A 22293-nucleotide genomic window follows, 5' to 3' on the forward strand; every position below is an offset into this window, starting at 1 on the left:
GGTGAACTCCATCCTGTGACTTTCATCCTGTGGTTGGTCCATAGTTGTCCATATCCTTCAGTCCTAATAACATCGGCTTGTCTGTAGTTCAATTAAAATAGAAGCTTTTTCACATACTGATGGGCTACCACCCTTCATTATATCAGAATAGATATCAGAATCTGACTCTTTCAGATGTCCCTAGGTTTGAACTGCTTTTTGTGTTAAAACATTAAATATGCATTCAGTAAGACATCCAGTGTTGCTTGTATGTAGAAAAAGTATAATAAATTTTAAACAGGAGAGCTACAGCAATTTGATCTGTTTCTAATACTGAGATTTCCTAAAAGTACTGTTTCACAGCTGGACTTTAGTCTTTGGTAGATTTTTAATAAATGTCAAGGAACCATCCCAAACTAGAGGCAATACCACAAACATGAAAGGCACAATCGCCCCGTACAACTATTTACTGAAGATTAGATAAAATTAGATAAAATCATGCTCAGTCATACAAATCAAATCATCCTTTAGAAGTTCTTCTGTATTGTTAACCTACTTTATTTACTATTAAATATTATTCCTAGTACCCAGCTCAGAATCAAAAATTTTCAGTAATGATCAGTAGAAGAATGTCTTCCTCCCCTTTACCTCCTCAGCTGACCAGTTCTTGTGGACCCCTGCTCTGGGTACCTGGCTCTTCCCACGATGTTCTTGAAACACCTTCAGTGCTTGGCACCATGAACTCTGCTCCCAGTGCTGGGCACAGCCACTACATGGATCCAGTCTCACGTGCACAACACAGCCCAGGCAGGACGCATGAGCAGCACCAGCAGGGAGGAGCTGCACAAGAAGCCAGAAGACTGTGTGCTTCATGAGAGCACAACGTGGGGAGAAACCGGTAACAGAGGTGGAGAGGTGGGAGCTGCACTGAGCATTCATCCCAGCTCAAGGCCTCCCTCACGTATCTCCATTGTGAATCTCAGGAGAAAGTGCCTTTGAAGGCTTGCAACCAGCCCCCCAAAACAATGACAATGAGAAAAGTTCTTCCTGCATCCAACTATTTTTATTGTACTTTTAACGTACACACAGCAGATATATTTCCTGCTACGGATTTTTCCTAAGCTGGTTGCCAAACATGTAGAATATTGTAGCCTTGGGGCTCGACTAGATCTTACCTTTTTTTATTATTCAACTCACAAAACAGGAGAGCCCTTAAAAGAGAGGTTGCGAGCAGGTATCCTGGCTCAGTGCGTTGCTTGCTGCCAGCCTTTGCCTGTGGATTCTGTTCACTGAAATGCTTCTCATGTGATTCCCAGTGGGTTTCAAAGCGTACGATGAGAATACTTTTATCTTTATTACCTCCCTCCTACCATTCAAAATCTCCCAGTTGCTTTCTCTTTCTTTCCTGAATAAAGCTGGAACTTTATAAATCACTATGTGAAGAGAAATACCAAGAGAGAAATAAAGACCAATATTGATAGAGTGCAGCAATTTCAGGGGAAAAAAATATTCGCAATCATCTGGCTAAGAGAAAAGAGCAAAATTAGATTACTTATGTCTGACTTCAGTTTCTGATACTGTTTTTTTCTGTTTTCAGTTTCTGATACTGATATTGGAAAACCTGTTAAGCCCTCAGGAGCAGATCCATTGGCCTCTGCCACAAACCTTAACAGGCTCCACAGAGAAAAAAAGGCAAATGCAATAGTTCCAGAATTACCGTACCCAGTTAAGTGCTGTGGGTACCATAGCACTCTTCAAATGCAAGCATACATTTCTTCTTTCTCTTTAAGAAAAGAGCTAGAAAAGCTAAGGCTGTATTCTGGGGCTGTTAAAGAACACTGAAGTTGTTATGGTTCAGTCAAACCCCACTCCTAACCGTGTCCGGAGATATACAACACTGGATTAAGTCAGCAGTGACTAGTGATGTAGGGATGAGCTAGAAAGGCCCAATTCAGTGACAGCAAGAACCAGTTTACCTGCCTGAGAAGCAAAACATCTCAAGCTGACCAGTCATGCGTTATCAACAACCAAAACCCACTCTTGAAAATTCACCACCTCCTCAAATTTTCTGTGCTCAAACAGCTGACACCACTTGTGAGGGAAGTGGACTTGGTTCAGTCAAAAAACATGGTGGCGAGTCGATTTTTTTCTCTCCAAATCTCTGTTAAAACACTCATCTATATTTGAAATCTCTAAATCATACACTGGATTAATAAGCGTACCTGTTCATGTGCTTAAGCAGAGCATAAGGAAGCCACACAATTAGCACACCAAGCTGATGAGAGAACTGAATTGATATACCTGTGACGCCCTCCCAGAACAGTTCATTCTGGTTTGGGTACTGCTACCAGCAACGAGGCATCCTTGTGTCCAAGGCGAAAACACAGCTTGCTCCCACACTGTGAATCAAATGATGGGCAGATTTAAATAATGTCATGGGGCATAAACCTCCAGATCCCACTCCTTTGCTCTCATCTCCTTCTTGCAAAGAATTTTACATCTTAATCATTAATTGCTCTTAGGTAATGTAAGAAAAAAGGCAGACGTCTGAAGAGTAGTTTAAAAATGAGGTAGCCATGTAACTTAATCTAACATGTTTTTGAAGTTTTTGATCAAAACTAATCCCAAAAGAGCCCTGGGAATCTCAGCTCTTGACTTCCCTGGCAATTGATGCCTAGTTGTGAGCCATGGAAATACCCATATGACAGCGTAAATATCACCTGGTCTCCTGGCAATTCCCATCACTCACTCCTTGACACCTAATGTCAACCGGGCTTATGCAAGTAACTTCACAGAGCAGCACTCCTCTCGTAGACTGACCATGGGACTTTCACTCGGGTAAAGACAAGCAAAGTTAGGGGTCTACTTCTAGTAACAATAACACAGCTGCATGCTGTTAAAGCAGTTGGTGGTTAAGTGAGAACTAATAAATAACGGTATGTCCTGCCTGTTGCAGTGGAATGCAATAGCGGGAGGGGGGGGCGGGGGGAGCAGGCAGAGCTGACAGCACTCGGGAGACTTCGTTTGCATTACCCAAAGGTCAAGAATCACAGCCACAGTTTACAGCTTCAGTATGCCAGTATCACTTTTAAAATGAGATCCCCTGTAGTATGAGAAACATCGTGATGAACTAGCCAAGAGGATTCCTGTTTTCTACCACGGATATCTCCAAACCTGGGCCATAATGTCACTTGTTCCAAACAATCTTTTGCATCAGGACCTTTAAAAATATGGAATAACAATATAGCTGAGCATGACTTTGACGGAGGCATTGAAGATATGCTAGTTGCTTTAGCTAATTGATAGATTTTAAAAGATGCAGTATTTGCCTAATACAAGGTATTTCCCCCACTGAATATTTAAAAAAATCTTTACAGTAAAATACTTAAAAAATACTGAGATAGGCCTGTTTCCTCAGATCTAAGCCTGATCCTGAATTACAACACTTCAAAGCAAATAATGAAATATTGTATTTATTTTATACATAAACTGTTTTTTTCTGCATTTTCTCTTTCTATATGTAGGTTTTACTGTGTTTGAATGTTTCCTAAAACTTCCTGTCTGTTTACTGCTCCTTCCTTGAATTATGATTTCGGAAACTAAGACTATTCTTTTTTTAAGTTGCAAGACTTAAAATATAATGACAATAATTATCAACTCTGTTCAGAGTTAAATGTAAACTTTCAACGATCCTTAAAAAACCTGTGGTTGGTCAACTATATGCATCAATGGCACAACCATATGGTTTATACTCTGTATTGTCAGATCTTAAATGAAACTTGTAGATTGTAAAGTTAATAAAGGACAACAAAGAGGTGCACACCTGGTAATACCTGGAAGTAAATGCACTTTAAACAGACCAGTGATGAAGCCAACACTCAAAGTTATTCATTCAGATCTGCTCTGTACTGCTCTAATTAACCAGAACACACTGTCTCTGAAAGGAAAAATCTTCGGAAAACTGAAAATTCTTTTTTCCTCTCCTATTTGCCACCTTCAAATCTGAGAAACAGATTAAAAAACCAATAAACAGAAACATGCAGTTAATTTTAACAGAAAAAAAAATGAAAACCATAACATATGGGAACACTGCCTTATTAATAGGTGGAGGATGGAGATTGGATTATACCTCTTATCTCTTGTTCTGTAATATATAATTTGTCTATACCAAATTGTGCTTTTAGTTGGTTTTTTTTTTCATTTGTTATTTCTTCCTTGTAGATGTTTAAAATACATCTATCATCTATCACATTACATCTAGGTGTCTGATTTCAGGTTCTCCTATTCTGGTATGGCTCCCGTCCGTCTCATATTGCAAAGTTATGTGAAGACTTTAAATTCCTCTTGTCCAATGTTCTGCTCAGGGACAGGTTTCAGTAGCAGCCAATACTGTCATATTGTTGAAGCCATAAAACTATTTCTTGGTAAGCTGTAAACTAAGATATGTGAGCAAGTTGGAACCTTAAAGTTAAATTGCTCATAATATTAAATAATTTTCTTATCAGAAAAAGGTAACCATTCACTGACAAAGAGATATGATCAATATAAACTTGGATAGCAACATATTTATAGGTAGCTTTTAAAGGCTATCTCATTTTCAGGATCTTCAGAAATTTCCTCATAATGCAAACGGAACTGAATGCCTAATGCAAATGATTTCCTGCAGATGTCTGCTTACACTTTTAAATGAAATCGCTTCATTACTGCTTGTTAACTTGTTTCTGTTCACTCCCTACAGACATTCAGATACAAGACGTATTAATGCTTGAAGGTACAATGGGACTAAAAGCATCTGAACTTACATTCACTTTCTTTTCCCCTATAAATTTGATTAAACTGCATGGATTCCTTGCAGGCATCTAGCTCCCAAGGAAAGCCGTGGGTACTATATGCAAAAGTAGGAAGAGAGTGTCAAATGCTTTGAGGCTTTACATCCTGATCTTAGTTTTCTTCTTCTGTAAAGTGAAGACAACTTTAGAAGAGTAAGATATTCAAGACAGCAAGGAGTTTTGTCACGTCAGTAGCAGGGCTTGTATAGGAACTTGAAGATAGATGTATGCATTTGCATCCTGAGTTGGGTTTCTCTCAGCTCTAGCAGCCAGGTCTCTCTGCCAGACTGCGACATGCTGAATTCTCATCTTCAGCCAGTTCTACAGGGCTGTTTTCTATTATTTGGCTGGCTTGCACTCAAGTCCGTCTCACCTAGAGCGAGAGGAGCTCTGGGGCTATGCTCTACAATTCTTTACAGCTGCTGCTACTGGATAGTAGGTCTTCCCTCTCCTCCCGTTACCCTTCCACAACTAGGAGTCTTTCAACCCTGACTCTGACTAGGGCTTTGCTGGGTTCTTCACAAAGCAGAGCTGTCATGATAGCTCATGAATAAGCCCTGATCTCTCATACTGTTGAACACTGAAATGACACATAACGAAATGTAGATTCAAGACTCCCTTTTAATTACATAGGGATAGTTTTCTCAGTACAACAGAATTTCACCAAAAAAAGACTATGGCTATATACAGGATGCAATCACAACAAATGGCACCAATGAATGCATAGACTGCCTTCTGTTAATGGCCGGCCAGAGAGGACCCAGTAGTCCAAAGGCTCAGGAGCGGTCACTTTCTCAGGACTTAGACACCTGGATTGTACATGAAACTGCATGCTGAACGGGACACAGCTGCTCGTTACTGTTGCTAGAAGTGTTATGTTTGACGTGAACTCCAAAAATAAGGAAATCCAGAACTCTAACCCTATGGCCAGGTTTTCTGTCATCACTGGCAACATATGATGTTCTTACACAGCGTACTTTAACAGCATCATGATGAAAAGAAAATTCAGTCTTAAGGTTCCTATCGATAATAGCAGCTGGTAATACTTTACATGAAACACAGCTTGTTCTTGTTATTCACCACTAACTCTGAGGAGGAAGATAGCATCTTGCATAGACTTACAATTGGTTGAAAATTAAATTCCTTGTTTTAAGGCATCAAAAACATTGAATAACTTATTTCAATGTCTGACAAAGTAAAGTAATGGATGAAGGATATGGTCCTACTTTTAAAATAAGCATCCTTAAAAAAAAAAAAAAGACAAACTGGTCTCCCAGAGGCCGTTAATATTTCGCAGCATGACAGAAAATAAAAGAATTTTTAAATAGTACATAACTATACAAAGAATAATCCATTGAGGGGGGAAAGAAACCTTCCACACAACAAAAACATCCCAATTTTTACCACTGTCATTGGTGGCCTCCCAGCTGGTCCTTCATAACTTTGGATTTAGGAAATCAGAGCTATTAAGTGAAATGCAGCAACTGAAAAACAACAACAAGGTCCTAGGAACATGTACAGTCTTGTCTAGAGGTTCAGATAGATTAAAATCCCAGAACTGTAGGCAGCCAGGTGCAAGGAAAAGGGAGTTTACAACTTTCAAATGAAGCATCGATCCTGCTCATCTATTTACTTTCTCCAGTTGCTATATCTCCTATATACCTTCTGCAAGAAATGGTCTCTCAACTCTGACTTCAAGCACGGTTTTTAAACTTGTGAAAGCCCACGACACAGTCAGTCTCACCACACCTTGCTGTGCATTGGAGTATACTTTGTGACCCTGTCAGGTACGGAAGACACATAGAAAATATGGTCCATACTCAGGCCACCTAAAACATACCTGTCCCCTAAGGGCTGGCTTTTTAAGTGCCAGTAGGGAGATTAGGCACAGAAATTTAGGTGTAGCCTTGGCCTGTTATTCCACTAAGAATTAAAATTAAAAGCTATGAAGTAATAAATTCTATTTTTAATGCAGTAAAACATTTGTAAAGTATGCAGCCCTCCAAGTATGAATCTCAGTGGATGACTCAGGAATTATTTATACTTCTCTTATGATTAACTTCTTGCTGGCAACATCATATAAAATAAGGCACCATTCAACACTTTCAAGGCAACATCATTGTACACCTTAAAATTAAGCATCATAAATATAGTTATCCTCAGAATAATTACATTAAAGTTTCACTGGCACTTTGGAGAAGCCTGTGATGTTATAACTTCAGCTTAAAATAGTGACCACTTTAAACATTTGTTTAACATATTGTCATGCAAGATGGATTTAACAGTAGTTTAGATCTGTAATCTGGGCGTTTTTCATTAGTCTGTAACTTTTTGTTGTCATTTATTTAAACTATGTAAACATTAGGTCTGTAGAACTATGACCAGTACACCGAGGTCAAGTCCATTAAAAAAAAAAAAAAAAGAGGCTCTTTATTAACAAGTTCTTTGAAATGTGCTGTAATTTCCAAACATTCCTCAAGAATGCAATTCTTTTCTAATGCCATGACTTTCAAAACAACTTCTTGCAAAGACTGCATGAAAGTAAAAGTGTTCAAGAACCTCAACTGTAATTACAGTAATAAACCTAGCAGAGGCCTTTGTAAAAAGGACAGTTACAAACAATTTTGATTTTACAAATTACATTAAACCAAACTTAATGTGTTGGGTGTTTTTTTTTTTTTTTTTTTTTTTTTACAGCCAAGTAGCAGTCTTTGGAAGATCACAGAATCACAGGATGGTTGAGGTTGGAAGGGACCAATGGAGGTCATCTGGTCCAACCCTCAAAGATAGGCAAAAGCAGCAGATGCTACACCTCTTGATACTGATCAGGTGTTGGGTTTTTTTTTTGTTGGTTTTTTTTTTTTTTTTTTAATTTTTATGCCATATGCAAAATTCATTGAAATAGTACAAATTTAACTGGAAATCCACATAAAAATAAATAGCAATATCTCTCTATCAAATTGAGTGTTCTTATTAACTGAGTCTACTTTATAATTACCTGCTATTTTCAATTGTGATTCCAAACGTGGACTAGATGGGACATCTATGAAATATGAATCAAATTGCAAGAACACTGGAACAGGGATTAAAAATCAAATTGGTCATGACAAATTGAAAAACTTATCTGAACCAATTAGAACACAAATAACAAAGATGGTCACATATGAAGGAACAGTCAGCTCTGTGAATACATACAGCTATTCAGCAGGAAAGTCTTTGGCAACTTTGGGGATTACAAGTAGAATATGAACGAGGAGCACAACGTACAAGACATCTGTTCCTTTTCCGCACCATGGCAAACTTAAACCAGAATACCATCACCATTCTGGGCATCGCACTTGAGGAAAGATGCAGACCTAGTGTACGTTGCCCAGAAGCTGGCAAGAGTGTGATGAAGGATCACAAAAACACAAGAAAAGTCCGGAAGGAAGATTGAGGAGGAGTACAGCAGTCTTCACAAAGAAAGGCTGCCTCAGAAAGGGTAGGGATTTGTCTGTTCTTGGCAGCGACAGGGCCTTAAGGTGCTGTGACATAGGTGAAGGTTAAAAATGATTTATTTAAGCCAGTTAACCACTGGAATAGATTGTCTAGGCAGAGTGGGGAGTATGTACTGCTGGTAGTCGTTAAGAACAGGTAAACCAGGAACCTGAACACATGCAGGTAGAGCTGATCCTACCTTACAACAGGCATCCCTGTTGGCCTTACAGTCCATGACTGTCTTTCCACAGTTACTTAAGTTTCACTGCACTCCTTCCCTGGCCTCACCTCCTGCCTCTGTATTTAGCTTTCATCTCATTCCTAAAGCCCTGCCCACCCCTATACTCAAGAAATCACATGGAATGATATAATGAGCTGCTGTCATACTCCTGTTCGCATATGTATTATTCTCTTCTTTCACTTGCATCTTCTTTGTATCTTAGGGAACATACACCACCCTGTGAGCATACATGCATGAGTATATGTACTTTTTATACACAAGAAGCTCCCATTCCTGATTAGCCTTAAAATGCCACCAAAATAAATGTTTGTAATACATGCTTCTTAATCAAGTTGCATCACAATGTCTTTTCACAGTTATGATGCAGTTGGTAGTAACCAAGATCGTACAGTCCACAGAGGCGACACATTTCTTTCTAAAATAAATACATGAAGAAATACCTAATAGCAACACTAACTTACATTATATCATCAGTTTTGAAGAGGCAATGACCCCACAGATTAATGAGGAATTCTGCCTAGAAGTCAAAGGTATGATATAGTCTTACATTATTAAACAAGAGCTAGATATGATATAACCTACTTCAAAGAGCTCGGCCTTTAATAGAGAGAAGGCGGCAGAATACCAAGAGTCCATATTTATCTCTGACGTAACACCAACGAAGCCAGCAGAATTCCTTGAAGTTCAGTATGCCTCAGAGCACCGTATGGCAAGTGTCGCAGGTCACCCTGTAAGCTGCAAGGTATGGATGGAAAAAGCAATGACATCTTGCGTTCCTATTTAGGAAATATACTAAGAAATGAAGTATCACAGGATGGTATCTCAGAAAATGTCTGCTTATTATTATCTAACAATTGATGTATCAATTCACTAAAAAATTTTACAAATTCAAGTATGAACACACTCCAGGAAACTGAATTTTTTCTATATTGTATGTAGTAAACATAATTATGCTGTAAGTAATACATAGGCAAACCCCAAGTTTTATATACAACTGTCTTGAAAAGCAGTCAGGAATTAAATAGGTTATACTTTATTCTTTCAAAATCCTAAAACTATGAGATCAGTCATCCATCTGATCGAGTCAGACTTACCATATTAATCCCCAGACTAGAGAGAGTGACTCCTTCATCCTTAGCACTGACACCAAACACGATAGTGTTCCCAGACCCCCCTGAAGGTATGTTCTAAATAGATGGACATTAATAGATAATGACTGGGAACAGAGCACATAAACACCTTTTAAAAAATTAACAAAGCTGAATTTCCTTGGACATATGAGCAGTAAGAAGAATTCACCTAGCACCTTTGTAGAAAATGCATCTAAAAAATTCTCATTCATAGCCTGCTTCTGGTTTTACACTCCTTGACGTGGACCGCTATTTACTTGTGATGATGAGGAGTCTCTACTCTGGCCAAAGCTGTTAGCAACTGCCAGCACTTCACATTTATCAGATTCATACACTCTGTTCAGTACATCTAACCCAAGTTCTGCACTTCTAGAAGAACAAGACCCTTGGCAATAAATTGAGAATTGAACAGCCCCAGGCAAGGGGGCACTAAAGGAGCTGTTAATTTCCCACTATTTGCAGCACAGGTCTGTGTCACCCTGTTTGCATCATGCATCATTCATCTGCTGTGATGAAATGCAACCCTGCGTTTTAAAAAAAGACCTCCGTAACACTGAGGATACTGTATCTTTGTGAGAAGTGTTTCACATATTTTCCATGGGCACAAACTGCTCCTGCTGCTATTTAAATCTCTGTCGCTCTCTTCAGAGGGCATTATTCACTTCAGGAAGTTCATTCAGAAGGTGCTTAGCATAAGAAGGGGAAAAGCCAGCATGGCAGCAGACAGCAACATGGCTCCTGAAGGAAAGCCGGGTACTACTCCTGGGAAAAGGGCTGTCCACAAGATCCGAATGGCCAGCCTAGTCTTCAGCTTGGCGCGAGGCTGGCAGCAGTGGGTATCTGACCACCACGTAAAGCAAGCCCAGGAGCCCCCTGGATGGGCCCCCCCTGCAGAAGATTCATCAGCTCAGCCTGCACAAGAAAGATCCTTTGAGAAATGGACAATTCCATCTGTCAAGAGGGACCAAGGAAAAGGTGACGAAAAATCCATAGCAAAGGAATCAGTGACGATAAGAGATGCTGAAAAAAATTCAAGGGAATCAGATGAAGCCCTCAAAAAGTTCAGCATTAAAAGCAAAGAGGTGACAAAAACAGTTGTAAGCAAAGCCTACGAACGAGGAGGGGATGTTAGCCTCCTCAGTGAAAGATATGAGAATAGCAGCTCCGAGACAGCCAAGCTCAAAGAAGAATCAAGTGCTATTGATAAAATTCTTAGTGACAAATTATCTCCAACGATAAGGAGAAAGTGTTCAAACATGGTATCAGAGTTGACCAAGGGCTGGAAACAGATGGAACAAGAGGACAAAGAGGGGGCTAAGGAAGAACTGCTGCTTAAGTCTCATGATGGCAGCCTGGATGCAGAGGACAGTGGCTATGGGGAAGCAGAGGACAAACTTGAGCAAGAAGATAGTGACCAAGAGGTGACAGCTGTGAGGATTAAACGACCTGTGCCATCTTTGTAAGTAAAACATCTTTATTAGGTTATCACATATGGTCAGCATGGGACTGTGAGACATATACAGGTTTCCACGAGGAAGATGTGGGGGGAAATGGTGGGAAATGGTCAAAGAGAAACCATTATTCTTGAAAAGTTTTTAAAAAAACAAAAATCCAGGAAACCTTTCACATATCTCTCTGTGCTTAAGTAGTTAGTCAACAACATCTGACTGTAGCCTTGGGTTTTAGGTGATATATATATAATCACAGGAAATTATGTTTGGGAAATGTTAATTATCTTTAATTTTCACACTGGATTTACTGGTTCATGGAAATGACTACTTACTTCTTAATACTTTAGTTCATATTTCAGAACAACAATTTTTACCTCGCCAAGAGCCCACAGCTATTCATTTATTTCAGCAAATGTTAAGTCTAAAGGAATATACTTGACAAACAGTATTTCCAAATACTTATTATTTTGTTTAGTATAAAACCTAAATATTCTCAGGAGGAATTTGCAGAGAATGTCCAAAACAGACTTTGCAGGAATTACTTCTAAGTGCATCTTAACAAAAGCTGGGTTGACTGCTTCTCTTTGGAAGCTTTCCACAGATTCAGAATTCATCAAGTCAAAGAATAAAAACTTTCACAGGAGCTGGGACCCCAGACTTACATTAGAAAGCATCCCGACTGCCTCAGCATCTGCAGGATTGATTTGAATCATGCTATAATAGACTTCCTTATGCCTGTAAATTGTGTGAAGAAAAAGGAAACAGAATCTGTTACCTATGGAGTTATTACAGGTTCTAGTTAAAAGTTTGAGTTAAGTAGCAAATTCATAGCATCAGACAGTTTTGAGTAATACTTCTTTCAGTAAGAGGCTTATGCTTGAAGATTACTACTAATAGCAGGTACATATTAAATTAGGAGCCCAGGCAGTAAACAAGTGGTGTTCAGCCATAGCCATGCAATTCATGGGAAGTCACCCAGAAGAGCAGAGGAACAGCAGTCTGGTAGAAATTCTGCAGTTTCCTTTCCCAGAGATCTCCAGCAGGACCACCTTTCCAGAAGACAGCTGCAAACAGCTCTGCTGCGGCCAGACTTGCCAATGGGCAGATGCCAAACTAATTAATCACTCTTCTGTTGGTAAAAGATTAAAAGATCCTTATGTCCAATGCTGCAAGATGGGAAACTGTAGGCAGCTGTTATGGATGTAGCATGCTGTTTGCTCCAGCCCTCTGGTTTACAAACTTGGTAACATCCTGGAACAAAAACAGCAGAAAGGAATGTGTGGTTGAACCTGAACTGTTCTGGTGTAAAACCTCACATCCAGCTCTAAAATTGTGATGAAGGAGAGTGAGCACAGCCTCCGAGGCTAGTGGGCGCTGAGCTGCGACTCGGTGCAGCCCACATGCTGCCCGCTGGCGTCACTGGGCAGGGAGGGCAGCTGGTGGCGAAGCTTGAACTGAGGCAGGGCTTGCCAGAGCTTGGTCTGCCCGAGCCCACAAGGAGGAACACCAGGACATAAGTTCCTACCAGGAAGCATCCTGTGGTGGGGCCCCGAGTCTCCACTGCTTCCACTCTGTATCCATCACCCGCGTGTGTGCAACATGAGCATGAGCTGAGCGGGCGGCACTTTGAGACAAGGAGGCAGGGCTTTCACCCGCCCAACTGGCCTGTGTGTAAAGGGTGAGCAAGGGAGCATAAGCAAGAGATCAGGGCCCATATGTTCATACCGTATCTTAATTACCGTTTCAGAAATGAAAAACTGGGACCAGCACTGATGAAACTGCCAAAACAGACTTTGTGATCCCTCTGCAGACAGGCAGGCTGTACCATTCCCACTGCTTGGGTTTTACACCTCACTACTGACAAGCGTTTACCATGACCAGCATTAGACTACGACTCACATAGTCATGGATTTCAACCATATGGTACTTTTTAGCACAGCCATCTGAATGCAGAGCTATTTTAACTATTCAGACTGGGGATTAGAATGGTGCTTTGCTGTACAGCTGACCTGCCATCTCTCACAAGGAGCAAATGGTTAATAGCCAAAGTGAAAAAAGCTCTCCAGTAACCGAGAGCTTGAAAGTTTGTGGCCCCTGCTTTCGGAAGAGGCTGTGTGTACCATCCTTTGACAGAAGTTAGGACCTCAAAACAAAGTTTCCCACATACAATGGGAAAAGAGGATGTGTTTGCAGCAAGTATTGTATGTAAATAACCTCAATTAAAACAAGTGGCTCACTAAAAATGCTATAGTAGAAGCAAACCCACTATCTGTCAAACTTTATATTTTCCTTATGTGTCTAATTTTAGTGCTGCTACCTATGAAAAAAATGATTAGCCATATTTATTGAGGTGTAAATGTTTGAAACAACACCCTTTTTGTTAGTTACAGCTCTCTCCCACTGAAATCTGACACAAAAGCAATTTTCTGAATTTACAGTGTTGTTATCAGGACTGGATTTTTTAAATAGTAATTTTTTTAAAAAATATTTTATAGCCCGAGAATACATTATTTTAGCCTGCTACTTTTAAGAACCTTTCATTGTGGCTTAATCTTCTTTAAAAAGGCCATATGTACATGGCTGTTAAAGCAAATCTCCCATTTTCCTCTCTGTATTCTAGGAGAAAAGCATCAGTGTCAGTATTTTCTTTTTTCTCGCATTAGCACTTTCATAATTTCCAGCTGCAATATTTATAGGAATAAGGTTGCTTCCTTACAGAAGGCACGGTAACCCCATGTTAACAGGCACAGGAAACACCATTTCATTCCTGCTTAGGAGCCAAAGGGATGCAACAGTGATATGAAATTCACACCATTGAAAACGGATCCATACCTTTCCCCTACAGAAAGGGTCAGGGGGAACACGGACACTGTTCTCCTAGAAGTTCAGAATACATTTAGGGTGATCATCCTGGTTAACAAGTTAACTTAGTTGATTAAGAAATGCTTTACCTGTACCAAAGTGGGTTGACATTCACAGCCTTTGCTTTGCATCCATGATACATTTTGTAGGTGCAGTACAAACATGAAAAAAAATTCTTTGACATGTACACAGTTTACCATGTCATTAAGATAAACAATGGGGAAAATTGCACTTCAGCCACCAGAAATGAGTAAATCAGAAGATGTGTTAAAAAAAAAAAAAAGATAGTAACATTAAAGTTTTTCCAAAACCCATGCGGGGCACGATAAAAGCAAAGGGATAGATAAGATGGTGCTTTTCTCACCAGTGAGAAGACGATTCTGGTAAGGAAGTTGATAATAGCATTCAGCTAGAAAAAAAAAAATTAAAGGTTTCAGTAGGAAAAGACGAGAATACTTACTAAAGAAAAAGAGGCAGCGTAACTCTGTAAAGGTTTTATCATCTCACTCACTGTCGTCTTTTCCCTCAACCTGGGAAACTGAAGCTCCAGGACCTTCTTGGGGGGTCTGGCCCTTGGAGAGAAGGGTGAGCAGTTGGCTGTAGCTGGGGGATAAGCCCTCTGTGATGGCATCTGCTCATCAGCTCCACTGAGACTGTTGGTATCACTTCTTCTAGGCAATTTTGATTCACTTACAACCCCCCTTCACTGATACCTTCTCACATGAAGAGCTAGGGAAGAAATCAATCTGAGCTTCAGCTGGAATTAAGACTGCACTGGCACAGGTTTCAGGAGACAAACTTCTTCATAACCAAACCCCGTGCCCACAGTTCCTCTGGGCAATGAATCCACTATTCAGGGCAAGGGACAAAGGATAATGACTTTCCCCTTCTCTGTGTGACAACAGCTTACATACAGGAGGATCTGGTTTATCACTGGACAACAAAATTGTCCAGCTTTACTCCACTGATATATTTTAACACTTTCCTGCCAACACGTACCTGTTAATCACACACACAAACCTACAGACACCTAGATGCTTGCCTACTCTCAGGACACTTTGCAGTCGCACCACAGAAGAAAGGTGCACTTACCTGGCAACTATATGCTCAGTTCTTCTGATGCTTTTTGCCATACTGATGGGGAAGAGTCTTCTGGAGCTTTTTAAATACAGTTCCTCAATACAACTAGACCAAGGTAATGGCAACTCCAGAGCTAAAAAGTGGTCCTGCTCTCCTAGTCCTTCTATCCCCAGCACAGTGTCTGTACTTCTTGCTTCTAGCACTACAATGCTGCCCAGTACTGGCTTCTTTCTGGTGCACAGACCTGAACTGGGGACATCTCTGTTACTCTTGTTCTGTCTTTCAGCAGGCTTAGTAGAAAACCAAGGAATGCCCAAGTGCAGGGATTCTGCAGGTTTGCAGTCCCCTATGCTGTTTTGCAAACTGTGTTTTGATTCTCCAGGATTACTGTTAATATTCAGCTGGCATTACGAGGGAGGTTTCAGAGCAGCCTTCTAGGGAGTAAAAATATTAGAAAAACAAATTACTTTGGCACAGCCACCGCGCAACATTCTCCCTAGCCAAGCTCTGTACAGACATGATGACAATGTGGACAGCACAAAGACTAGCTCAGACCATCTATAGCTTCCCCACAACATGCAAGATTGGCCACCAGAGGACAGAGTATCAGCAATGTGTCTGCCTGGAGACATCCAGCAACATGATGTTGCTATGTGCGTGCACACACACACACACACACACACACATCAGTAAGACCTCTGAACTTTCCTCATGTTTTGACCTCGACAGAAATTGCAATAGCCTTAAGTTTATTTCAGGCTTTTACCCTGCTAGTGGGAATGTGAATTTTGGACTTCAATACTTGTCCAGAATCATACTTCACACATACAAGCATGGGCAGATTTACTGCACTCTATTAGCTTTTTTTTGTTGTTTTAAACATTGACATCTTTTACAGGGGACAGATTTTTCTAGACATCACCCTCTGTTTCTCAGGCAAGAATAGCTGAGGACCCAGTCCACAGACTTTGCAGTTATCGTCCTCTATCACATCAGGGCAGGCAGATGTCAGGCTCTGCCAGGCAGGCAGAAATAGGGACCTGCAGGACTGACCAAAGGTACAGAGAGTGCAGGTAATCAGCAACATACTGCTTTGCTCCCCTACAGAATCAAGCCATTCTAGGCAAAGTTTGTCAAAATGGGCCCAACTCTAGGCTGGAGGGTGGCAGTGTAGGTGGGCTCAAGCTGCGATCTGTGAATTCGCTTTTGAGTGGTAACTGGAACGTGGACTAGAAGCCCCCAAAGAACTCATTTAGAAGTGGTGAACTCATGCCACCTGGTGGCTAGCATCTCGTCTGGAAAAACATGGTGACCAAGCCGATAGGAGAGATTAGTAGCAGAACTGTATGATTCAGTGATGAAATGCAAAGCTCAAAAGCCCTTTTCATGTCTTTCAGAGCAAGCAGGCTTAGTGAAGCAGCGCGCACCAAAGCGCAGAGGAAGTACAGCCCTGTTAATAGCCTGAAGGACAGATGGCAAGAATGGGCCGACCAGCACATCATAACGCAGAAGCTGAATCCCTTCAGCGAGGAATTTGACCACGAGCTGGCCATGTCCACGCGCCTGCACAAAGGTGATGAAGGCTATGGCCGTCCAAAGGAAGGAACCAAAACTGCTGAAAGAGCCAAGAGAGCCGAGGCCCATATCCACCGAGAGATCAGGGATATGTGCTTCATCATTGAATCGATGGCTAAGCCACGGCCCGACGGCAAGATCCAAGTCACTTTTGGGGAACTCTTTGAGAGATACGTTCGTATTTCAGATAAGGTTGTTGGAATCCTTATGAGAGCCAGGAAACATGGCCTGGTGCACTTTGAGGGAGAAATGTTATGGCAAGGAAGGGATGATAATGTCATAATTACTTTACTGAAATAAGCATGCTACAACAAGAAAAACTTGTTTTGGAAAACCTTTTTCCACTACTCCCTTGCTATTAGCGCTTGCACGCTGAATATGAGATCCCCCCTGTGCACCCACACAGAAAAGACATTGCTTTTCTAACTACTGCATGATAATGCAAGCATCTGAATGGATTTTTCTCTGTACCAGGAGGCCTTGCAGGACACCTCAGTTAATTACTACATGAAATATAAAGAGAAATTCTATACTGAATATAAGCAGCTGTTTATAATAAATAGCTATAAAAGAATTCTGATTTTTACTTGTTCTTATATTCAAGATCTTCCCAACTACTTAAACTGGGATGTCAGGAATACAAACTATGCCAGATCAGAAGCTGAATGACAGTGTAAGCTGAGACCAAGTTTTTAATCTGTGAAAGTGATCTTGTGCACTTATTTCCTAACTAATTTATTTAAACACATGTAAAAGTCGTTTTATTTGAACACAGAATCAAGGATACCGTATTTGTTTCCTTTACAAGCAGGACGTGAAACTGCTACTGCAGTTATTATTTTGTGGCAACTATTGACATAGCTTTCTATTACATATCATATACAAAGACAAAATCCTTCTTTTTATAAATGAGTTTTTATATTTAATGTATTTCTATAATTAATTTATTAGATAGTTTCGTATTTAGAGTTATGATGTTGGAGAGGAAACACCCAATAGAATGTAGTGCACAGAAAAGTTTTGAATAGATAACCACGCAGAAAATACCTCCTACACAATGTTGTGCAATGTATTATCTGATCATGTAAATACCGTTCTTAGAAACATAGGGAAAAATAACATATCACATATAAAAACCAGTCAGGTACTCGCACTGTTGTGTAAAGCAAAAAAGCGACTACAACCAGCATCTTCCACTGAAATATACCTCTGTAAGAAAAGATGTAAAACAGTGTTCATATCTAAAACCAACTAACTTTAAGGAAAATAGTGTTTCATATTACACAGAAACACTGCCTTAATTTTAGAGCATTTGCTGTTTGAACCATTCTGATGTCACTGAAATAATGTATTTCAGTTCAAGTGATGCTGAAGATGAGTAAAGTCTAACGAACTAATACTTTTAGGTCTTAAAATTGTTTGTATTATGCACAAATCTGAGACCTCTGTAAGGTCTATAATGCTTACTGGATTATATACATCACTGTTTCTCTAAACTACTACCGTAAAAATAGCTGCCCTACTAAAAATATGCTTCACATGAAAAGCATTTGTTTCAGACCAAGATACCTGGGCAAGTAATTTGCATAATGAATATAAAGTGGCTTTTTTTTTCTTCTCATAGGATTCTTTAAAACTGAAAAAGCAAATATGTTCTTACAGAAGAAAAGGTGTATGAACATCTTGTCCCTGTAATAAAACAAGTATTGCTATCTTATTATGAGTACAGGTACTCCAGTTTGAAGTTCCAATGAACAAAGGAATCAAATATTTCATGTAACCAATACAAGAACTGATTACTATGTCTATTGTAAGTTTAAGTAATTCATTAATTTTTCAGTTATATGTTGTGAATCTAAGGAATAAAAAAATAATTATGATAGGTTCACTGGAACTTATGTAATGTTTTCTTGATATCTCTCAGACTATTCAAGCTGACCTGCAAAACTGACCTCTAAGTGTAATACTGACATATCATAATATTGACCTGCATATTCTTACCTTATTCTTTACATCTTTATGTAATGACCTTTATAGCTGTCCAAATTGTCTTAAGGAAATCTGGTTGTCAAAACAATTCATGAACTATAAATAAAACCTTTAATCGATCATTTCTTGGGTTATTCCTCCCACACACTAGAGAAGACAGACGCGTGCATATGCTGTAAAATAAAATATTGGTAAGTTGATTCAAAACATTAGTACATTCTCCTTTTCATAGGCAGTTAAAATGTTTCCCTATGAAGGTTTCTCCATTCAAAGCACCAGAACAAGATTTCGGAGTACATGGAAATGAAACAGTCCTTATACAAAATACCCATACCAAGAATACACACTAAAGGCACATGAGTGTTAATCACTTATTTCTGCTCATGAGAACTCTCACCCTACCACAGGGCAACACAGCAGAGGAACAGTTCACCGCAGATGTTTTTTTCAGTGTTTCTGTTCATGTGTGACTTAAAGCCCAAGAGCACCTCACGATTGTATGAAGAATCATATACATCTGCTTTCACTCGCTGACCTGAGACAGTAGGCACGATGTATTTTGGTACTGAAACACTCAAACTGTAGTATACCACTGAAGAGGTGTACTTCAGTATTACTCACGTTTACACTCACACAAGGGCAATCTCCGCCTTGTGGTACGCCTACTGACAAAAAGGGTTGTGCTGACCGGATCACAAGCAGGTTTAGCTCTGGCATTTTACCGCCCTTGCCCCATACAGTGCAGGGTGGCAGACAAGCGACTTAGAGAATGCCTGCAGTTTATTCAGTCCAACACAATCATCTTACTTCAGGTTCATTAGGGAAAGTTACGCACACACTTCAGAGGCAACAATTGCTCCCAATGTCTGAAATTTAGGCACATCTGCACCTAAGTTAACGGTAATGCTAAGATTCATAAAAGTTTCATCCACTTAAACATTTGTGAGCAACTGCTATTGATATTTGACTTTTTTTGCAGGCTCCTGTATGCCCACCAGAAGTCACTGTGGACAAGACTATGCTTTAACATTTTCATATAATGGATATACTCATACTAGGGGGCAAGACCAGACAGACTAAGCTGCAGGGCAAACTTCCCAGCTGAAGTGTAATTCAGTGACAGAGGAGATGCGGAACGTTCCTGTTTTTTCCTCTATGGAATGTAGCAGAGAACTGAACTTCTGTAAATTTTGTTCGAACACATTCAGCGATAGAATGGACCAGTGGCACTTTACTCCTTGAATATCAACATTTCATTTAGTCGAGAGAACAGAACATAGAATCACTTAGGTTGGAAAAGACCCTTAAGATCACCAAGTCCACCACTAAACCATGTCCCAGAGTGCCACAATTCACAAATCTTCTAAAAACCTCCAGGGGTGGTAACTAAACCACCTCCCTGGGCAGCTTGTTCCAATGGTTGACAAACCTATCAGTTAACCTTCGAGATAGTTAGCAACTCCCAGTTACTCTCATGGTGGCTTACAGTTCCACATTATATTTTGAAATACTATATTCATCCCCGAGATGTTTTATATGAAACACTTCCTTCTGATAAGTAATAGATCTCCCTCATTTTCCTGTCTGAGGCTTGTGTTGCTCTTGCAAGGGTTGTGTAGTTTGCTAGGAAAGCAAACTTTCTTCATCAGTATTGAAAAAGTCATCTCTTCTGTAGGAACCGCCAGGTACATTTTCCATATTCTGAATGCAGCTTTCATGCTTAAGTAAAAGCGTGGAATTTGTATCAGAAGAAATAAATTTGACTTTCAAACCTTTGTATTTTGTCAGGTCTTAAATCAGTTGCTGCAGTGGCTTGAAGCAAGTGGATGGTTCACTGGATGTGTATCCCACACAGTGGAAATCAGCTCTCCTCCACGGCAGTAGTTCCTCCTTCAAAATACTTCCGTGCAGCCACAACTCAGTATTACAGCTCATTTTTAAAACAAGGGAAGGCTACTGAAATAAAATTAGCTGTAGTGGAAAGTATAATATTTTCGATGAGATGTTCGGTCACTGATCACAGAACAAATACTGGCAAGCCCTGTGGCCAAAGCTACAGTGTATACATACAGCTGCTATGTATACACTGCACCACGCCAGGGCACTTACGTAGCACAGCGTTCAACAGTATGTGTACTACTAGCAGCGTAACCATTACAACAGAAACTCAACAAGAATTGCAAAGCTTGCTAGATAAGCAGGACAGCAGAAACCAGAGCTTGAACAGATCCGACACTGGCGATACTGCAGCGGAACAGCCGGCGGCAGCGCTTTGGTTTGTACGCACTACATTAAGCGTACACCATTCACTCAGCCGGACACTCTCCGCTCTAGTAGCACAGCGTAGCTCTATTCACATTGCAGTAGCATGACCTCTTAAGGGGAGAAAGAGCAGAGGTTTGGTCCCTTAACCGAGCTCCCTGTTGCTGTGGCAATAGTAAAACATCCTGATGACGTGTTCATTCGCAAAGGAAGAACATGAGAGAGATTTAAGATTCACATTCTGAAAGGAATACTGGGGAGAATCCAAATAAAGATTATTATTTACTTTAATCTGAAACAGAGTGAGTGGTAAAAGTTTTTACTCCTCTTCAAAGACTTTTTTATGCATATGTGATAAAACCTATAGGGAAAAAAATAGTCTAATGTAGTATATACATGTGAGCAGGAGGATATAAGCACAAGCCACGTGACAAATCATGCCCTTTTGTAGATTACTCAAAAAGAGTAATTAACATTGATCGGATTTAGAGCTGAAAGATGACATGGTAAGAATCCCAGGTATCTGAGGCATCAAGTTAGTCAAAGAATACATCCGAGTACTGTATGCTGAGACAGTCTCCTGATACCCAACTCTTTCAAAACTTGGCTCATAAAAGCCTTCAGCATATATCAAATCTCAACTCCATACAATCACAGAAGCAAACCTTGCCAGGAAAGATTGAAAGAAATTATACTGCAGAAAATTCATATTGAGTTGAAGGCAGGAGGTACATCAAGACAGTACCTTTGATCTCATCTGTATGGTCTTTTAGATGTGTCATATAGAAGTTAACTATACCTTTGGTTAATAAAATCCATGGTCTTTCATTAATACACATGCATTACTCTGTAGATCCTTTCGACAGCTAGTTACATCACTTACCACAGTCACTTATGATTTAGCTCAAATGTCTTTCTGTTCCTTAAATAATTTAGTATTTATACAAGTGTGATTGCTACTGTACTGCTTACTATACTGCTGTTCCTTTCCACTTTTTTCCCCATGTGCCTTTTGAAGACTGGTCCAATACTCAGCAACAATCAGCTACTGAAGATTTTCTGTGCTCCTGTATAATTCTTCAAACTATAATTTTAATAAAAGTCTTCACAGTAGCATTTTAAAATGTAAAATATGCTTTATTTGCAGTACAATCTTAGGATAGAGACTAAGCACTTTAATTAATGTATTTTGTCAGCAAGGATAATCTGAGACACCTTTCTTTTTTTCTGCTCTTGAAAATGGCTGGAGCCAGCACATTTCACTCTCACCACTTCCCATTGGGCTTTCAAAACCCAGAACTCCCAAGAAAGATGAGCAAATACACCCTATGTATTCAGTAATGTTACTACATGAACAGCGGTAACCTGCATTTGTGCTTCTAGGTGAACTCCAATTTCTAAATAAATTCCAACTCATG

At 39.9% G+C, this 22293-nt stretch overlaps 1 protein-coding gene across 1 annotated transcript; it reads left to right on the forward strand.

The window, feature by feature from the left end:
- The first annotated feature begins 446 nt into the window (after positions 1 to 446).
- ABRA (actin binding Rho activating protein) lies at positions 447 to 19938 on the forward strand. The gene is made up of 2 exons (XM_005431812.3): positions 447 to 11115; positions 16447 to 19938. The coding sequence occupies exons 1-2, from the start codon at positions 10370 to 10372 to the stop codon at positions 16922 to 16924; spliced, it is 1224 nt and encodes a 407-aa protein (XP_005431869.1). The 5' UTR covers positions 447 to 10369; the 3' UTR covers positions 16925 to 19938.
- The last annotated feature ends 2355 nt before the right edge of the window (positions 19939 to 22293 follow it).

This window comes from Falco cherrug, chromosome 3, assembly GCF_023634085.1.
Source record: "Falco cherrug isolate bFalChe1 chromosome 3, bFalChe1.pri, whole genome shotgun sequence".
Taxonomy (NCBI): domain Eukaryota; kingdom Metazoa; phylum Chordata; class Aves; order Falconiformes; family Falconidae; genus Falco; species Falco cherrug.

What these genes read in the sequence shown, in the direction of transcription:
- ABRA (XM_005431812.3), top strand. Translation starts at nt 10,370, where the DNA reads ATGGCAGCAGACAGCAACATGGCTCCTGAAGGAAAGCCGGGTACTACT. An exon ending in AAACGACCTGTGCCATCTTT is followed by an intron (nt 11,116 to 16,446) that starts GTAAGTAAAACA and finishes CATGTCTTTCAG; the next exon opens with AGCAAGCAGGCTTAGTGAAG.